Genomic DNA, 17,997 nt, shown 5'->3' with positions numbered 1-17,997 from the left:
ATTCGTGTTAATAAAGGTATATTAATTCAATTATATACTTTTCTCCCGTTAAAAATTATTTAACATTTAAAAGATTGGACAAAATTATTAAAGTCTTATAAAAAGAATAGATTTCGTTATTAATAGAGACATTAAAGTAATTATATTTAAAATACAGGTTTTCTTTGTATTTTCGAATTTCCCGCTTAAAGGATTTTTCGAAAGGCAACATGGCGATTTGGCAATGAACCGAAGCATAAGTATATAGCATTTGAGTTATAACACCATGGAAAGGATGACATCAATGCAGGAGCTTCCTTGCTACGGATTAAATTTTTCAATTAACTTAATCAAGTGAACTGATATGAGACGATTTTTCGAACTTATCGAATATCAACAATCTCATAATATAAACGAATACTCGTCGTGATTAAAAGAGCAAACCGAAAATCAAAATAAAAGTATTATTCTCTCTAAAGATCCGTTCTCGTGACCAAAAATGTCTCAAGAAGACGACGTAGGCTTTTTATATAAAACAATGAGTAAGTACACTAAAATTTGTACAGTAAATCGTTAATTTAATTCCATTAAATATTATTCTGTTATTTTCGTTTTTTTATTTCAAATCATAAATGTTAAATTACGGAATCTATAATAGAAAATTATGTTTTTTTTCTTCTTCTTCTTCCTCTTCTTCTTCTTCTTCTTCTTCTTCTTCTTCTATGAGAATTTATAATATGTACGTTTGTATCAAAGGATTAAAAAATAATGAAATACTAATTCTATGCCGAAAATACACAAATATTAATAAGAATTATTTTATAATTGTATTTATACTTATAACACTTGTGTGTTTTCTATGTGATTTAATAAGAAGGATGCTTTAATGAACGAAAAGCAATTAGTTAATTTCGCCCGCTTAGATTTCATGTTGAATATTATTTTGCATTTGGAAATAAATACATTTTTATTTTCCATTCTTTTTTTCTTCCTTCTTTTTTTTTTTTCTTTTTTATTCGTTTCTACGGAAATATATAATAAAGCCTCGCGTAAACAAAATTAAAAAGTATTGGTGAACTTTCATATAGTCAAAAATACGAATAGATCGAGTTGTTTTGATTGATTTTGTTTGACTTATTGGCTTGACCAATATATATATATATATATGTGTGTGTAAAAATTACTTAATTAGAAAATAAACTGATGCAACATATATATCGTTAATAAGACGTATTGTTAATGTTGAAGAGAGATCTCATTTCATATAACAAACGAAGGGTGGGAGTTCTTCCATCGAGAAGGATATATAACTACGCGTACATTCAGTTTTAATAAGAAGAAGAAGAAAAAAGAAGAAAAAAGGAATTATATCAATATTATAATTAATAATATAGTGCGGATTAATTATACTTTTTATTGGAAATTATCATATAGAAATTAAGATACAATGACTAGTCCCTGTATGTATTCTTTTTTAATAATCAATGAACATAACCTCAGTTTCGTTTTCTTAACTTTCTTACTACTACTTTACTTTATTTATTTAAATTGAGCATGTTATCGGATATTAATTGTTTATTTTTCCTTTATACAATTCATTATTTCTTTTACAGTATTTTAATTCTTTTTATTTAATTATTAATTCTCATACATTTATACATGAAGAGAAATAAGAAATTGTTATTATTTTACAGTCGAAAGGGATCCGAAAAAGAGAAGAGTAAAACCTGTTGAATCTGCGCAGCAGTCATTACTAGATTTTGATTTAGGCGAAAGCTCTGATGATAGTGATTTTAGAATCGAAGATCATTGCGAAGAATCAGATGATGACTCGGTTGATTCTAATGATGTCGGAAAAGGTTACTTAGTTAATATCAAAACTAATTTAATTCTATCTATGAGAACAATATAAAATATATATTTATTTTATTTTATCAGAAGAAGAAGATGGATCGGAAGATTCAGATGATTCTTTAGGCGATCCGTTGTTAAATACAAAAGAAAACACTGGTCTAACTGTGGGAGATGTTATAGAACAAGCTCGTCAGCAAGCGATGAAAGGTGGACCAATGGATGAGAAATTAAACAAAATGCTTATTTGTTGTGGTTGTCTTGGTGACAGAAGCGATGATGTTAATGAAATTGTTGAATGCGATGGATGTGGAGTTAGTGTCCATGAAGGTACATCTTGACTACATTTTATAAAAACTATTTAATATATTACAAGAGATAATTAATCGGCAATCAATATATCGCAGGATGCTATGGTGTATCAGATGTAGAGAGTTTTTCCAGTACTGATTCATTGTGCCAATCAGCTCCATGGTTTTGTGAGGCATGCAGTGCAGGCATTGAAGATCCATCGTGTGAACTTTGCCCTAATAAAGGTGGAATTTTTAAAGAAACTGATGTAGGAAAATGGGTTCATTTAGTCTGTGCTCTTTATGTACCTGGTGTAGCTTTTGGCGAGGTAAATTACTTTTAATGTAATTAAAATATTCCTAAATATACACAATTTATATTTTTTTCTTTTTATCAAGGTGGATCGTTTATCTAGTGTAACACTTTTTGAAATGGCATATAGCAAATGGGGTGCAAAGCAATGTTCTTTATGCGAAGATGCACGCTTTTCTCGTACTGGAGTTTGTATTGAATGCGATGCTGGAATGTGCCATACATATTTTCATGTTACTTGGTAAGATACATTTTAACTATGGAATATTAATATTTAAGTTATTAAGATGTAGTCTTAACAAACATATGTTTCAGTGCTCAGCGAGAAGGTTTATTATCTGAAGCACATAGCGAAGAGGTGGATCAAGCTGATCCATTTTATGCGCATTGCAAATTGCATTCAGATAAACTTCTTGTTCGCAGACGCAAACGCAATTGGCTAGCATTGCAATTACGTGCTCAATATCGACAGCAGCTTTTAAAGCAACCAAACCATTTAGATACAGAGGAACAGCGTAGAATTCAAAGAAAATTGGCAAAGCACAGACATAAATATCTAGCCCATAAAGCATCTCGTCCACCTCCCTGGGGTATGTTAGAAATATTTCAAATTATTACACACAATACTTATTATTATTATTATATATATGTAATTATTATTATTATTTCTTTTTTATTTTCAGTACCAACTCAAAAAATGCCTCGTCTTTTAACTACATCCGCATCTGCGTGTCGACAATTAGCAAAAAAAGCTAAATTAATGGGTGTTGATACGACAGTGTTAGAAACACAGGAGGCGCAACTTGTAGCTTTAGTGGATGTAAGAAAAAAATGGCACATCCCTCCAGCCTTCAGCGTAGAGTTCATAGGATATTACTTGGATCGCAATTTACGTCTCACTTCGATGAAAAGAAGATTACAGGAACTTCTCGACATTAATTCAGAGTTGTTAAATGAACAACAAAGATTAGATAGAAAATACGATGAAGTTATGAAGGACAATGAAGAACAAATTAGAGTAAACGTAACGTTAAAAGAACAAATCGACATGTATCATCAAATGCTACGAAATAGTGGCTACGTTAAACCATTGCCTTTAATAGCAGATTTAGCAAAACCAAGAATCGCACCTACACTTGGTAAATGACACTCTTTTATATACATAAATATTTTTAAATTAATAATAAATTATAATAGTATAAGTTATAAAGAGAAAGATAATTAATCCGCTTTTATTTAAGGTACGGGCTTAGGTGTACCAACTGCAGCTGCATTAAAAATGGGTGTTGGTTTCCCCCTACCAGTGGGAAAAGGAGCAGAAGGTATTCGTGAAGGTAGAGTACTGAGTAGTCAAGCTCATGATCAAAATCACAAAAGCGAATTGACTTTGAGACACCAGTGTGGCATATGTAGAAGATCTACTAATCAACACCTTCTTGCAAAATGTGATACATGTCATCTTCATTACCATTTGTCTTGTTTAAGTCCTCCTCTGTCTCGTATGCCTAAAAAAACCAAACTTATGGGATGGTATGTGTATATAATTCTAAAGTAGATGTGATTCCCTTAATGAAATGTTTTGTTATTCATGATTTTATTAAAACAGGCAATGTTCCGAATGCGATAAAGAATCTTCCGGATCGGAGGTTGAACGTGTAGATACGTCTGCTCCTCGTAAATTAAGGCATTGTAAGGATGATTCTAATTTAACATCCACACCGCCTCAAGAAATTCAAGCACCTATGACACCAACTACACCAACCACATCCAAAAATGCATCTACACCACTTAACAATGTAACAAACGTTACTGTTCCTGATACGCCTACTACGCCAAAGGTATTGCTTATTTTAAACATTGATTTAAACCAAATCATTAATATCGAATTTGCTATTTTATTAAACTTTATAACTAAAACTAATTTACAGTTAACCATAAAACCTATGTGCCCACAACCTTCGGTAACAGAACAAATCCAACTGGCTGAATCAACACATAATCAACAATGTACTAATAATGTTACTATTGCACCAAGAGAAGGTTCTCCCGAATATATGGTAGCCTCCGCAGATGGTACAGAATCTGTTTCACAAAGGAGTGCAAAAAAAAGGCGGAGGTATATTCCTTTAAATGATCATAATTTTACAAATCTCGTACAATATGAAATATATCGTGATTTATTATTAGAGAAAAACATAAGAGGTACACCCCTGATCCAATCACCGGAGTAAAACAAAGAAAACGAAAACACAAAAGAAAAAGTCTTGATATTGAAAATCCAGATTTGCAGGCACAACCAGAAGTTCATAGACGAATTACTATAAAGGTACGCAAATTTATATCTCTAGAAAAACTACTTACTTTCTAAAAAGTAGTTAATTACTCCTATTTGCATATTTTTTTTTTCCTTTTCTTTTTTTTTTGTAAAGATAAAACCAATTCCACGGCCGGATGGAGATGTAGCTTCAAAATCTAGCCCACAGATGTTTGTTGCTACGTCAACGAGTACAGAAATTACACCGCCACCGCCAACGCTTAAACTTTTACCACCACCGCTTCCACCACCTTCTGCAAATGTTGTGGCAATGAATACAACTAGTAATATTAACGTAAATAATAATACCCGATTGCAAGCAGGAAATGTGAAGAGGGGAAAAGATGCGGATCTTCTTACGCAGTGTAATGTCTGTGATACTCCTGGTACCAGTCAAAATCTTGTAATGTTAGTAATCATGCTAAAAGTCTTCTACACTATTTTTTATTATATTATTATTATTATTATTATACTTAATATTATAAGTCAGTGTGTATTATACATATATGTAATCTTTATTTTTTCTACTTATATTCATCATTAATAAAATACTTTGTACTTTGTAGGTGCGATGAATGTAAAAAATGCTATCACTTCACGTGCTTAGACCCTCCAGTGAAAAAATCTCCAAAAAGAAGAGGCTATTCTTGGCATTGTGCTGACTGCGATCCTAGTGTAAGTTAGTTTTTTCTTATCATCCGGTCAGTGATGTTTTCGGACACAGAAGTGAGATATTTCACTAATGAAGCGAGCTGATATGACTTATATTATTATGCTCAACAACCATACAGATTATTATTATTATTATCTGTTTTTATTTTCTATTAAAAATAATCATTATTATGATGTACAAAAGTTTAATCAAAAAAAATAATATAAAACAAATATTTTTAGTGTTGAGTTAAATTGCGCAAGTAAGTAGATTTTAAATAATTAAGTAAAATTGGCTTACTCTCCGTATTATTAAAGTTAACAATTTTTTTTACAAAAAGTAAATATATTTTCACGAAGCAAATGTATGATATGTTTTGAATAGATATATATATTTTTTCATACATTGCTTTGGAAAATACAAATTTTGTTAGTATTATTGCGTATGGAAGGATGATTTCTCCTTACGCATATAATCTCGTTTAATGTATATTTTCATTATCACAAGAAATCTAAATAGTATGTTTGTACACTTAGATTTAACTATATTGCAATACTCTCATCTATGTTCTAAAACTGTCACTGGGTACAGACAATTTAAATAAAAATAACAAAATTCATATTAGTAAACGTATTTCTTTAATTTCAGGCCTCTGAGTCAGAGACTTAATATCACCCATTTTACGTCTGCAGCCATAGTACTGCATTCACTTATTCAAAGGCAATGTCATTTATCAGTGTCATTATAATTTTGTAAAGTAAAATTAAAACAAAAAAAAAATAAATAAAAGAATAAATATATAAAGATATAAATACTAAGCATAAAGTTGATATAAAAGTGTAAAACTATTTCACAGGATAGTTATTAAAATTTCAACTTTTTTTTCTATTAATGCCGAGTATATAATATATATATACTTGAGTATATAATATATATATATATATTATAATGAAATATATTGTAAATATAAAACTCTGTCTTCTCTATAAAAAATTATATATATTTTTCGTTGTATCTCCGTATTCTAAATTTTTTCTTTACTTATTAAAAATAATGCAGATGTATATATGTACATTTGACAATATTCATTTTTACTTCATTAATGTATTCTTTGCTTTATAGATTTTTAAATAATAGAAAAGGCAAATAAAGAGAAAATAAGTACAGTTTTTTTTACATCTCCGTTCTTGTTAAATTTTTACATAAATTTCATCTAAACTATATACATAAATCAAAAGCATTACTACAAACATTTCGTTAAAAATATTAGTGTATCAATTTTAATTAATTGATTAATAACTAACAATACATCAAATTAATTTCATTTAAACAGTATCAATCTCAATTTCTTAATCATAAAAATATAGGATATATATATATATATATATACATACATATACATACGTTATCAATGATTGAAAGTATAAAATTAAAAATAAAAAAAAGGATATTATTTATACATAGGTGGTGGTATTGGTACATGCACATTATCCAACAATAAACTGTTTTCTGTTGGCTGTGTGCTTTCAATGTGCAAAAAAGGCAAACTAGGTATTTCAAAAATTGTTATTTTTTTACAATGTCGTATATCTAGATATTGAAGACTTTTACAATTGTCTCGTATATATTTTAAGCTTTCATTTGTTAATTGTGTACAACCCTGTTAATAAAAAAAAATCATAGATATTAAAAATCTTTAAAAAGTAAAAAATTAGGATAAATGTAATATATTGAATAGTATTTAATTTAATTTTTAACTATATAAAATGAAACAATCTAAATCTTTTAATAATGAATATACCTGGAGGTAGAGACGCTTTAATCTATGTAAATACATAGCAAGATATGAAACACCCAAATCTGATATATTGTAACATAGCGTTAAATCCAACTCTTCTATAGCAGGGTTATTTTTTGCTACATATTCTAATCCCACATGTGTTATCTGAAAAATAATTGAAACATAATGGTCTGTAAAAGTATATCTTTTAAGCTTTTTATCATACAATTATACATATCTAGTCTTTCTATCTGTAATATACACAGCATTAATCTAGAATTGAGACTGTAAATAACAGCATTTAAAGAAAATAAGTTATAGTAATTTACCTGGCAACATTTCCTTAAACTCAATACTCTCAATTCTATAAAAGCAAAATGATGTTTCAAACTGACATCAGTTATTCTAGTGCAACCCGAGAAATCTAACTCTCTAAGACCTTTTAGACGCGTCAAACTAAATGCAGGCATCGTTAAAGGTGACAAAGTTGAAATATCCTTCAATAAATTCTTAATATAAGATGTTCTATTAGCATCGCATACTATTTCTTCTTCTGCTCGGGAGCGTAAACTGATTCGCAATAATGATTCCGATGGCTTTTCGATAACATTAACTTTTAGAGATTGTATATCTATGTTATTGCTAGTATCAATACCCATCAAACCAGCATCTGTTATTCTGTCACAATGAGTAACTTTTAATGTTCGTAAAAATATAAGTTTTTCGAATATGTTCTGGAAAATATAAACATACATATTCTACTAATATAAGTAACTATAAAAAATAAATAATCATGTTTTTAATTGAAATAAAAATAATTAATATGATAGATTCAGTACCTGTATTGTAATATCTGTAATAGCTATAAAACAGTAGCCTACATCGAGATATCTTAAATTTGGAAAACATTTAACTATAGACGTAATACATGATTCATCAAGATTCAAAGCATTTACAGAAAGCTTCCACATTCGATCATTTCGAATATCATTATTTGTTATTGAACAGTCTGCCTCTTGCTTGTTTAAATCGATATTTTCTGCTTCTATATCCATTTCATTGTCAATAAATTGTAAATTATTTAGTGTTTCATTACAAAGCCCATCAGTAATACATTTGGAGGTAAGTTGTTCACATTCTGAAATATCTAATTCTCTTAGATTTCTTAGTAACTGTATTTGTTGTATACCGCTATCTGTGATTGCCCTGCATCTTCTTATATTTAAACTTTCTAATTGTTTCAAATGTTTACATATAAGAACTAAACTAAAATCTGTGATTCGTGTACAAAAACTAATGTCTAATAATTTTAAGTTAATTTGATGAAATGTCAATGTTCTAATTCCAACGATAGTTAATTGATTACATCGTTGCAGCTTTAATGTTTCTAATCTAAGGTTCTCCAATTTTGAAAGAGTTGCTAAAGCAGTTCCATCTATAAGCGTATGACTAAAATCTAAATGTTTCAATTGTTTTGCAGAAGAAGTAATATACTGCAAAATATTAAAAAATGTTAATACTGATTCCGAGGCATAAGTAATCGCATTATTGTTAGGATAAAATTTTTTAAACAAGCCATAATGAAAAGATATTTCGCATCCTTTTAGATTGAGCATATTTACATTTGGACATATCGAAATAAATTGATTAAATAAAGCGTCTGTTAAATATCGATTATAAGTAAGACTAAGTTCTTGTAGAAATTTCAATTTTTCCAAGAGTTCTTTTATTTCACTGTCATCGTCTAAAAGTCTGCCAGACATAAAACATTCTCGACAAGAACTGATGTGTAACGTTCTTAGATTGTTGCAATGTTTCAGTATCCCAATGAGTGTTCTTTCACTCAAATCACAACAAAACTGTAAACAATATTATTTCATTATCACTCAAATTGCCAAGTACTATTAATTAGGAATGTATATATATTTTAAATAGATCATTGTAATATTGAGTCTTTAATAACTGATTTAATGTACCAGATGAAGAATTTTTATAAAAGATCCATATTGTCTCCAAAGAGACATCGTACTTTTCAATTCCACTTCTTTAAAAATGAAATTATAAACTGGTCGAGAAGAATTTTCTAGTATATTTAATACATCATACAAATGATCTATTCGTGGTGGACCAAAAATCATTAATTCTTGATCTATAAATTCAGTAGCAAGGGATGCATCGTGCCATGTCTGATTAACCAATCCAGCTGCCATTCTATCAGATATAGATAGATATGACATTATATGTATAATTACCTGTCGATAGGAAAAATGACAAGAAATGTTAATATAAGGAATTTGCCTGAAAGAATTTTAAAATAATATTTTCAGCAACATATTTTATTATCACATATATCATTCATACTCATCGTATTAATGAACATTAACACAATTACAATTAATTAACTAACTTTAACCAACTTACATCTAAAGGTAATCGTGATATATCAATGTTTATTGTGCTCTGGCTAGACATTGTTTCCATTGTTAACTTCAGTTATTGCATTGATTTCTTTATGATTTTTATGAAATAAATACTATCGCATTATGTAATATCATATTAATTAAAAAAAAATAACGATTATTAGAGACACGTTTATTTATGTTGCTAATTATTTTACAATGTAATATTCAATTATTGACAACTAATTAAAATATATTCATTATTGTTTTTGGATAAAAAAACGAGCACGCACATCATATTCGTTTTTAATCTTTTAATTTAAATAATCAATGCGTTTATATACAAAATTGTGATTACATAAAGCAACGTAACATTGTGCGCACGAAGGATGGTTTATTCAAACTTTTTGACAGTTATTACTATGATCTATAGGTTACGTCTAGTCACCATGTTTGATATATGGTAACGTTAGGTAAATGTAAAATGGCGACGTATACATACGAAAATTGATATTTACGAAGTATTTTCTCAGCGTGTCATTATTATTTTTGTGATTTTCTTTAATTGTGCTTACGAAAAACTTCATTATGGAAAAGAATATTGAAAAAACTTTGGACGAAGTGTAAGTTATCAAATATTACTTCATAATTATTAATTGTTTATGCATTTTTGTGTGTACAAGTGTTTTGTTTTGATTTTTAACACAAATAACACAGTAATATATATAAGTCTCAGTTTATTAAATTATATTATCAGCTTTGTCTTATTTAAGGTATTCTTTCTCCACTATTTTCTAGAAAAAACAATGAAACTACAATTGGTTGTATTTTGGTTGATCGTGCAGGATTATGTTTAGGAGGTATGTTATCAAACAAATTATTTTGTTATAATAGCGTATTATTTTGAATGTATATACACAAGAAATTTTTTTATATATATTTTTCAGTCAAAGGTAATGCCTCAAGTGATAGCGCTGGCATTATAGCAGCCATTGCGGATCAAGCTGCTAAATTAGAATTTTCTTCAACTTTTCCAATCGTCACTATCCAAAATGATAACAGGTAATGTTGATAATACGTTAGTTATGTATTTAGAAATTCCATGCATATTTTCGAAGTGTATATTAAATTGAAAATATATACTTTCAATTTATTATAGGAAATGTCTTATTCAACGACAAGGGCCAGTAGTTGGTGCAATTTATAAACATGTCGCAAGTTAATATTATTCTCTTTGGCCTTGTTTTTAATTAAGATATCTTATAAAGTATGATATATTTTGTTATTTATTCTCATACACATAAGAAGGAAGATAATTTCGTGCCCAGTTATATCATAACAAACAGTATCATTGCTTTCCAAGTATAGGAAGTAGGAATTATTATTATTATGATTTTGAAATATTATTGAATCGCACCACAATCTCATTTTTAAAGAAGGATGCAAATACTAATAAATTATTTACACTTTGGGAATTTAAGGTCAATCATTCTTTTTATATTTGTTCTTCCGTTCGTACCACTTGTTACCACCAAGTTTAATTAGTTCATAATGTTCATAAATCCATGCAATAAGAACCATTATAAATGCTATCAATCCAATTAACAAATGCAGCATTTTTTCATCGGGGAAGAAATAGACCTAAAAATACACACACAAATGCATTATTAATTTGATTAGGATATATCTTAATTCTTATCTATGAGATTGGGAAATAATTTCTTTACATGTGATAAATTTGTGATAACTGCAGCTAATAATAATGTAATAGAGAACATTCGTTTTGGTACTAGTCCAAGTAAAGGATTTTGAATTGCACCAACATGACGTTTATTAATGAATACCATCGAATGCGCAATCCTTAAACTCATATTAAAACAATTTCCAAGTATAAAACCAACAGGTCCGAACCAAATAACAAATAAATAGGATGCACCCAGAAATGCTACTGATTCATAAATCATGATTAAATTGTTCTTATTTATAGTAGTACTGTCAGCCGTCGCATTAGTATAACATTCGGTTACACCATTAATACCCAGTAATAATATAGCCAGACAGTGTGCTCTCATTAAAAGAACTGGTAAATTTGATGTCAATTTTGCACCACCGTATAACCAAAGTAATGTACTTGAATAAGATTGTCCAAATACTAAAATTATTAAGCCAATAGCTGTAACGGCTGAGCACAAATGCGTGAGAACGCTTATACTTTCTTGAATTTTTGTCTGCAAATTGTAATTTATTCTTTATTTAATATTTCTATTTATTTCTTATATAAATTTATTTTACAAGTTTCTATATATACTTACTGGATTTTGTTCCAACAAAGGTTTATCTCTTTTGACCATTTGCGTAAAGTAAAAATATCCACTGTCTTCAATTGGACGAAAAATAAATCTTGCAGCTAAAGAACCCAAGTTATTGACGACCTCGTACGTGCCCTTACATATTCAAATAATAATTATGCAATCTATCATACTATAAAAAATGTAATATAAATAAAGAATATTTGTAAATGAAATACCTGTTCGGTAAACGAGAGTACTGGCATAACTGTCATGATTAATCTTTCGCCCTCTGTTAAAATTTGTTTTAAAATCCCTTGTCTAAAGAAACTCCATGTTAATATGGTTAATTTTTTATCTAAATATGAGTCCTGAAAATTTCTTATTTTTATTATAAAGAGGTAAAAAGAAAACCTTAAAAAAAATACATACACTATTTTCTAATTGACCTGGCAAAAAATCCTTTATTGTTCGAAATGGAAACTCTGTTGAGATATATTCATCATTTTTATCCTTTAAAGACATTCTTCTTTTTTGTTTGCACTTTGTTATATTATTAATATAATAGTGAAAATATGAATAATAACTAGTTGTATAAAATACTGCTGCAACTAATTGTGCTATGCCAAAAGCAAACAAAGCATTTTCTGGATAGTAAAGTATTAATGGTACAAACGTTAATGTACGAATAGTAATCATGATCGTATCTAATACAACCTGAAAATAAAATGATATATATATATATGTATGTTTATAATATAACACAAACTCAAATATAAAAATATAAAGGCAAATTTGTTTACTTTAAGTTTTACAAAAAGGAATGCATTGGCAACTAATTGTACAATTAGAGATGATAATTCTATAATGCAAGATAATGCCACTGCCCATACTGCAAATGTATAGTAAGGAGGTAAAGTTTCAGAAGTTGATAAAAGAAAAAGCCAAATATATCCAAACAGAGAAGACATTACAATGCAAATGGGTACTCTGGAAAAATATAATTAATGCTTTTATCGATAGTCTTAAAAGAAAACAATATAATTAATTAATTTCTATTAGAGTTATTATAAGGAATACTAACGTCATCCATAATAAATTTACAACTTGAGCCCAGTTATGCTCCGATGTATTAGTTAAACATGCTTTCATAAATGGTTCACGAGATAAGAATAATATCATGGATTCCAAAAGTAGTAATCTAACATTGATGACACCCAAAATTGCTTGGCCAACATGACGTACCACAAAAGCATTTAGAACAAATGTTACACAGCGACATATTATCTGTAAGAATTTTAATCTACGTATGAAAAGGATATACCGATATAATAAATTTTGAGTAGAAATAAAAAGTCCTTTTAAGAGAATAAATATTAATAGATTATAATACCTGAAATATGATGTTGAAGGAAGCATTTTCTAAACTGCTTTTTAAGATAGATTGCGACATATTTATATCTAACTAGAAACATTCAACATTTCGAGATTCCCGCCATAAACATTGATGTTGACAATATATTACGTTGAATTTGTAGAATATCTAAAACATAAGCGAAATCGTATTTCCATGACAATTCATTTTACATCATTTCTTTGACATAAGAAATAAGTAAATACTACTGACATGATAACCAAAAATTTCAACGATTATACTTGAATCTAATATATTTCATGATGCAATTGTCAAATTTCCCTATGTCCTAATTTAATCTAGTAATTTTCCATACAACATACACACGGTGGTTAAAATATCTTTACAAATATTATAAATCTTCATAATCTATCATATATTAAATAACTGACGCAAACCTGATGTAACTCTGTAGTGAAATTTGGAGGTTAGATTGCAGAAACTCAATTGTCAATATATATGTACGTCACTTCAGTAGCAGACGACAATCGATTGATGCAAGTAGCTGCAATAGAGTAGTAGTGGCACACGTGACTTCATTGTTTATACTTTTTTCATTTTTATTATAACAGAAAAAATATATAATAATAATATCGGTGAGTTTAATATTAAACAAGAATCATTTATAAATTAAGTTCAAGTATTCATTTCTACGCTTAAATAGAAATATTTCATTATGAAATAGTGCATTCAAGAAGAAGTTTAACAGAAAGAAAATAAATTCTATTATTTTATTTCTTATTGTAATGTGATCATGTTAATGCATTTAAAATTTATCATTTTAATCCTGTCTATTTTCTTAAAACTTCGATACAGTAACTCTTTAAAATAGTCTAATAGAATCTGAATTTGGATATATTCACTAATAATACGATAATTAAGTATTTTACTTAGTGGAATGTTTACTGGAGAAGTAAAATCGAACGATATTACAAATGCTAAACATTTCTTTTCCACGTCTATCATCGTAAGTATTACACAAATTTTCAATTTAACTTTTAATCTTATTGTTATAAATTATACATATATATATATATGTATAACACACGAGATAATCGATCAAAATATTTTTCTTTTATTATTATTATTATTATTATATTACATTACATTACATAAAAATAATTAACAAAATTTCTTATGGGAAACATACATAAATAGAAAGAATTATAAATTATCTGCTATAATTATCAGCTTTTAATAATATTTTATTATTACTAGTCAGGTGCTGCTGCAGGAATTATTTGTGACATAATATTTTTCCCATTGGATACTCTCAAAACACGTTTGCAGAGTCAACATGGATTCTTAAAGTCAGGTGGTTACAAACAATTGTATCATGGTATAGGACCTGTAATGATGGGCTCTGCACCAGCAGGTAAATCTTCTATACGAAAACAAATAACAAAAAGAGAAATACAAATACAATTTTAGCCTTATACAATAATTTGTTTTAATCAGCTGCTTTATTTTTCATCACTTATGAGGGATTAAAAGAATTCTTACAACCACAAGTGTTACCTCAATATCATGCGTTTATACATATGGGTGCTGCATCATTGGGTGAAATGGTAACAAAATTATTTTAACATTTTTTATATGAATATAGCACAATTGTAGAAAAAAGTCTATTTAAAAAAGTATCTGTATAATTATATAAATTAAGTATAAAGATACAAATATCATGATACAATTATAAGTAAGCATTTACTTATAACATAGTTCTTAATTATATTACACAAAGAAGAAATTATATTAACGTATCATTATATTGTAGGTCGCTTGTTTAATACGAGTACCAGTGGAAGTACTTAAACAAAGAAGACAAGCACTTTTATCCGACGTGACTCGTTTAAAATTGCGAACATTATTTCGCGGATATGGGAGTACTGTTCTTCGAGACATGCCATTTGGATGCATTCAAATGCCATTATGGGAATATTTTAAAGTTTGTTGGAAACAGCACGTACACCGTGAATGTACACCATTAGAAGGAGCTTATTGCGGTGCAGCATCTGGTGAGATTCATTTTGACAATACTTAATAATGCTATTACATTAGCAAAATATATTATTAAAAATGTATAACGCTAAGAATTATTTCTTAGTGGCAGTCTCTGCAATCATTACAACTCCATTAGATGTTGCAAAAACTAGAATAATGTTGTCTTCTACTACGGCAGATAAAAAAGAAGTTAAAATATCGAAGATGTTGAAGGAGGTTTATCGAATTAATGGACCTAAAGGGTATGAGCAAATTGCATCTTTCTATTTTGTGAAGTCTTAGGTATTGTCATGCATCTTTTTATAACTTTAATGCTTGTCATAGTTTAAATTATTGATAAATATTTTTAGATTATTCGCAGGCTTTCTTCCAAGGGTGGGTGGCTTTACTATTAGTGGTTTTGTATTTTTTGGTATTTATGAACAATCCAGAGAGATTTGTGCTTCAATTTTCCCATATACGTCAGACCAAAAAAATAAAACATAGTAAAAATATTAATAGGAAGCAGAAATATCTTTGCTCGTTATTAAAAATTTCTAATTCATATTTTATCAAATATTTTCTCATATCTATTTGGTACTAAATAAACTTTGCACTTTATATAACAATACTTTTGTTTATAATAAACAAGAGTATTAATTTTTTTTTGGTACTGTTAGTAAATCGTTGTTAAATTATCTAAAAGTTTTTCACAGTTTTCGCTTAAATATGGCACAATCATAATATTAAATCAATTAACATATAAGACTTAAAATCTTTCAAATACAATTTCAAAAAGAAATTTTTAACAAAAATATTTAAAATATAATTAATGCTTATACTATAATAGCAAAATGTACATTACTTTGTAATATATAAATGCAAATAATTGTGTATTCACAATTACTGTAAAGATGCATACAAAATGCATCTTGTCAGAGAAAATATTAGAAGTAATTAATTTAATCTTTCTAATTAAAATAATAATTAAGAAAGCACAATATATGTTCTAATACCAATTATTTGTTTACTAAATGTGTTGTATAAGAATAATTTATTGTACGTTAAAGTTTTGCTTGTAAACATTAATATGTAGCATTAATGATTTACATGATCTTTTTTATCTGAATATTGTATGAAAAGCAAAAGTATTAAACATTTTAATACTGTACTTGTTTTTATAGTCTAACAACAATGCGATGTTTTTGGCGCAATTGTTAGGCTAATCGTTTCCTCCATTTTTTGTAAGTTCTCTGGTACAGATAAGAAATCACTAGCAATTTCTGTAAATAATTCCGCTGCAAGAGATAAATCATTAAATTCTTCTTTAATCAAAGGTAATACAATTAAATATATAATCTTACCAACGTTCTCTCCAGTTTTACTTGATGTTAAAAAAAATTTTGCTTGAATACCATTCGCATAATTTGTTACAATATCTATACCTGGATCCGCTGTTATAACAGGATTTGATAAAATATCGGTTTTTGTACCAACGAGATATATTTTACACTCTTCTTCTATAGCTCTTAATTCTCTTACCCAAAACTTAGCTTTCTGAAATGTATTAGACATTGTAACGTCGTAACATACTACTGCAGCTTTAGCACCACGATAATATATTCTTGTCATCGCATCATATCTGAAGTATAAGAGGAAAAAGATTTAGATGTAATATTATTCGAAATGTAAATAGCCTTAATTCGTTAGTAAAATGCATTATATCTAAATTAACATTTAATGCAATCTTGGATGCAATTAAAATGTGACATACCTTTCGTTACCTGCAGTATCCCATATTCCCATAACAATGTTATGTCCATTAATTTCCATTTGTTTAGCAGCAAATGCAGCTCCTATTGTCTATAAACAATAGTTGATTCAGTGTCTCATTTAATGAACAAAAATATCAAAAATATTCCTGTAAACTTTAGCTTTTGCTATTGTACAGATTTATTTTTATAAATTATTTAATTACGTTTTGATAGGATAAATTCTCATTGAATCTTTCATTTATAAAACGTTCTAAAAGACTTGTTTTCCCAACTGCTGCATTTCCTAGTAAGACAACTTTTAAATCTACACGACTCATATTCGATTATATTTCTCACAAATGATTATGGAAATCTTTGAAATTTACGAAAACCTTCATCTATGCAGTAATATTGTCTGTTAATATTTATATATCAAAGTAGTAAATTAAAGATGATCTGAAAACATGAAATATCATTTTAATGTTCTTAGAGAAACTTTCATTTAAGAGATAACTTTAAAAATTCAAAACATACCTACTATAGATAAAAAATTACAGACATCAATCAGATAATAAAGATATCGAACACTTATTTGAAAATAACAATTCTTAACAGATAATTCCTAAAATACAGGAAATAATTATAATAGAACAAGCTTTTTTATATTATCTTTTTCACGTCATGCGCATTCAACTTTAAATTGTGGCTTATTTGTTTTTTATATCAATTATTCATTAATCATCATTCACTTATCGTTTATATTTTTATCCACCTTGAATATAATTTTTTTTTTTTAAATGTTCGAATTGCACTAATATTCTAATTAAACTATAGACTATATAAATTATATTTGCTGGTTAGGTATGATTAAGTAAAAATAGAACAACAAAAAAGGTATAATTTGTTTCGATAAGATGATGGCGCTATTAAGCTATATAACAGTCATAGACTAAATATAATATAGATTTGACAAGGAAGAATAA

The 17,997-nt window shown here is 28.0% G+C and overlaps 6 protein-coding genes across 10 annotated transcripts; 3 read left to right on the top strand and 3 right to left on the bottom strand.

Annotated features, from left to right (window-relative positions):
* Positions 1-186: 186 nt before the first annotated feature.
* On the top strand, positions 187-6,179 carry LOC122515187 (PHD finger protein 14). Of its 2 annotated transcripts, none has more exons than XM_043632431.1 (14): positions 187-521; positions 1,674-1,838; positions 1,918-2,160; positions 2,238-2,449; positions 2,520-2,674; positions 2,749-3,023; positions 3,117-3,572; positions 3,675-3,963; positions 4,040-4,271; positions 4,362-4,549; positions 4,621-4,759; positions 4,863-5,155; positions 5,314-5,422; positions 6,048-6,179. In XM_043632431.1, exons 1-14 carry the CDS (start codon positions 479-481, stop codon positions 6,066-6,068), a joined length of 2,820 nt encoding a protein of 939 aa, XP_043488366.1. In that variant the 5' UTR covers positions 187-478; the 3' UTR covers positions 6,069-6,179. The 2 variants fall into 2 exon arrangements, with proteins under 2 accessions (XP_043488366.1, XP_043488367.1); XM_043632432.1 differs by lacking the exon at positions 187-521 and adding an exon at positions 1,127-1,439.
* Positions 6,180-6,471: 292 nt separating this feature from the next.
* LOC122515182 (dynein regulatory complex subunit 6) lies at positions 6,472-9,690 on the bottom strand. Its single transcript, XM_043632421.1, has 6 exons — positions 9,601-9,690; positions 9,156-9,431; positions 8,019-9,038; positions 7,509-7,913; positions 7,201-7,344; positions 6,472-7,059 (listed from the first exon to the last, which is right to left on the bottom strand). Exons 1-6 carry the CDS (start codon positions 9,658-9,660, stop codon positions 6,850-6,852), a joined length of 2,115 nt encoding a protein of 704 aa, XP_043488356.1. The 5' UTR covers positions 9,661-9,690; the 3' UTR covers positions 6,472-6,849.
* LOC122515183 (protein RFT1 homolog) lies at positions 9,500-13,764 on the bottom strand. Of its 2 annotated transcripts, none has more exons than XM_043632423.1 (9): positions 13,679-13,764; positions 13,260-13,409; positions 12,951-13,153; positions 12,670-12,856; positions 12,299-12,583; positions 12,106-12,237; positions 11,891-12,022; positions 11,306-11,806; positions 9,500-11,219 (listed from the first exon to the last, which is right to left on the bottom strand). In XM_043632423.1, the coding sequence occupies exons 2-9, from the start codon at positions 13,317-13,319 to the stop codon at positions 11,061-11,063; spliced, it is 1,659 nt and encodes a 552-aa protein (XP_043488358.1). In that variant the 5' UTR covers positions 13,320-13,409; positions 13,679-13,764; the 3' UTR covers positions 9,500-11,060. The 2 variants fall into 2 exon arrangements, with proteins under 2 accessions (XP_043488358.1, XP_043488357.1); XM_043632422.1 differs by lacking the exon at positions 13,679-13,764 and adding an exon at positions 13,494-13,600.
* On the top strand, positions 10,047-11,053 carry LOC122515185. Its single transcript, XM_043632428.1, has 4 exons — positions 10,047-10,201; positions 10,377-10,438; positions 10,526-10,640; positions 10,738-11,053. Exons 1-4 carry the CDS (start codon positions 10,167-10,169, stop codon positions 10,799-10,801), a joined length of 276 nt encoding a protein of 91 aa, XP_043488363.1. The 5' UTR covers positions 10,047-10,166; the 3' UTR covers positions 10,802-11,053.
* On the top strand, positions 13,651-15,767 carry LOC122515347 (S-adenosylmethionine mitochondrial carrier protein-like). Its single transcript, XM_043632663.1, has 6 exons — positions 13,651-14,247; positions 14,499-14,655; positions 14,739-14,848; positions 15,055-15,295; positions 15,385-15,523; positions 15,632-15,767. Exons 1-6 carry the CDS (start codon positions 14,179-14,181, stop codon positions 15,765-15,767), a joined length of 852 nt encoding a protein of 283 aa, XP_043488598.1. The 5' UTR covers positions 13,651-14,178.
* LOC122515184 (ras-related protein Rab-24-like) lies at positions 15,525-17,797 on the bottom strand. Of its 3 annotated transcripts, XM_043632427.1 has the most exons (5): positions 17,549-17,797; positions 17,239-17,470; positions 17,035-17,123; positions 16,625-16,902; positions 15,525-16,558 (listed from the first exon to the last, which is right to left on the bottom strand). In XM_043632427.1, exons 2-5 carry the CDS (start codon positions 17,350-17,352, stop codon positions 16,446-16,448), a joined length of 594 nt encoding a protein of 197 aa, XP_043488362.1. In that variant the 5' UTR covers positions 17,353-17,470; positions 17,549-17,797; the 3' UTR covers positions 15,525-16,445. The 3 variants fall into 3 exon arrangements, with proteins under 3 accessions (XP_043488362.1, XP_043488360.1, XP_043488361.1); XM_043632425.1 differs by having other exon boundaries at positions 15,525-16,902; XM_043632426.1 differs by having other exon boundaries at positions 15,525-16,902; positions 17,553-17,797.
* Positions 17,798-17,997: the final 200 nt, after the last annotated feature.

This window comes from Polistes fuscatus, unplaced genomic scaffold (genome assembly GCF_010416935.1).
Source record: "Polistes fuscatus isolate 324 unplaced genomic scaffold, CU_Pfus_HIC Scaffold17, whole genome shotgun sequence".
Lineage (NCBI taxonomy): Eukaryota > Metazoa > Arthropoda > Insecta > Hymenoptera > Vespidae > Polistes > Polistes fuscatus.
This window is presented reverse-complemented; position numbering and strand designations above follow the sequence as displayed.

Coding starts and splice junctions, on each gene's coding strand:
- LOC122515182 (XM_043632421.1), bottom strand. CDS start 9,660: ATGGAAACAATGTCTAGCCAGAGCACAATAAACATTGATATATCACGA. Junction 7,345..7,508: donor GTTTAAGGAAATGTTGCCAG/GTAAATTACTAT, acceptor ATTATTTTTCAG/ATAACACATGTGGGATTAGA. Junction 7,060..7,200: donor TAAAGCGTCTCTACCTCCAG/GTATATTCATTA, acceptor TTTTATTAACAG/GGTTGTACACAATTAACAAA.
- LOC122515185 (XM_043632428.1), top strand. CDS start 10,167: ATGGAAAAGAATATTGAAAAAACTTTGGACGAAGT. Junction 10,439..10,525: donor TGCAGGATTATGTTTAGGAG/GTATGTTATCAA, acceptor TATATTTTTCAG/TCAAAGGTAATGCCTCAAGT. Junction 10,641..10,737: donor ACTATCCAAAATGATAACAG/GTAATGTTGATA, acceptor AATTTATTATAG/GAAATGTCTTATTCAACGAC.
- LOC122515187 (XM_043632431.1), top strand. CDS start 479: ATGTCTCAAGAAGACGACGTAGGCTTTTTATATAAAACAATGA. Junction 1,839..1,917: donor TTCTAATGATGTCGGAAAAG/GTTACTTAGTTA, acceptor TTATTTTATCAG/AAGAAGAAGATGGATCGGAA. Junction 5,423..6,047: donor GTGCTGACTGCGATCCTAGT/GTAAGTTAGTTT, acceptor CTTTAATTTCAG/GCCTCTGAGTCAGAGACTTA.
- LOC122515183 (XM_043632423.1), bottom strand. CDS start 13,319: ATGTCGCAATCTATCTTAAAAAGCAGTTTAGAAAATGCTTCCTTCAAC. Junction 12,584..12,669: donor TCCTTTTTGTAAAACTTAAA/GTAAACAAATTT, acceptor TTTTATTTTCAG/GTTGTATTAGATACGATCAT. Junction 12,023..12,105: donor TACTCTCGTTTACCGAACAG/GTATTTCATTTA, acceptor TGAATATGTAAG/GGCACGTACGAGGTCGTCAA.
- LOC122515347 (XM_043632663.1), top strand. CDS start 14,179: ATGTTTACTGGAGAAGTAAAATCGAACGATATTACAAATGCTAAACAT. Junction 14,656..14,738: donor GATGGGCTCTGCACCAGCAG/GTAAATCTTCTA, acceptor TGTTTTAATCAG/CTGCTTTATTTTTCATCACT. Junction 15,524..15,631: donor CGAATTAATGGACCTAAAGG/GTATGAGCAAAT, acceptor AAATATTTTTAG/ATTATTCGCAGGCTTTCTTC.
- LOC122515184 (XM_043632425.1), bottom strand. CDS start 17,352: ATGAGTCGTGTAGATTTAAAAGTTGTCTTACTAGGAAATGCAGCAGTT. Junction 17,124..17,238: donor AGAATTTATCCTATCAAAAC/GTAATTAAATAA, acceptor TATTGTTTATAG/ACAATAGGAGCTGCATTTGC. Junction 16,903..17,034: donor GATACTGCAGGTAACGAAAG/GTATGTCACATT, acceptor CTTATACTTCAG/ATATGATGCGATGACAAGAA.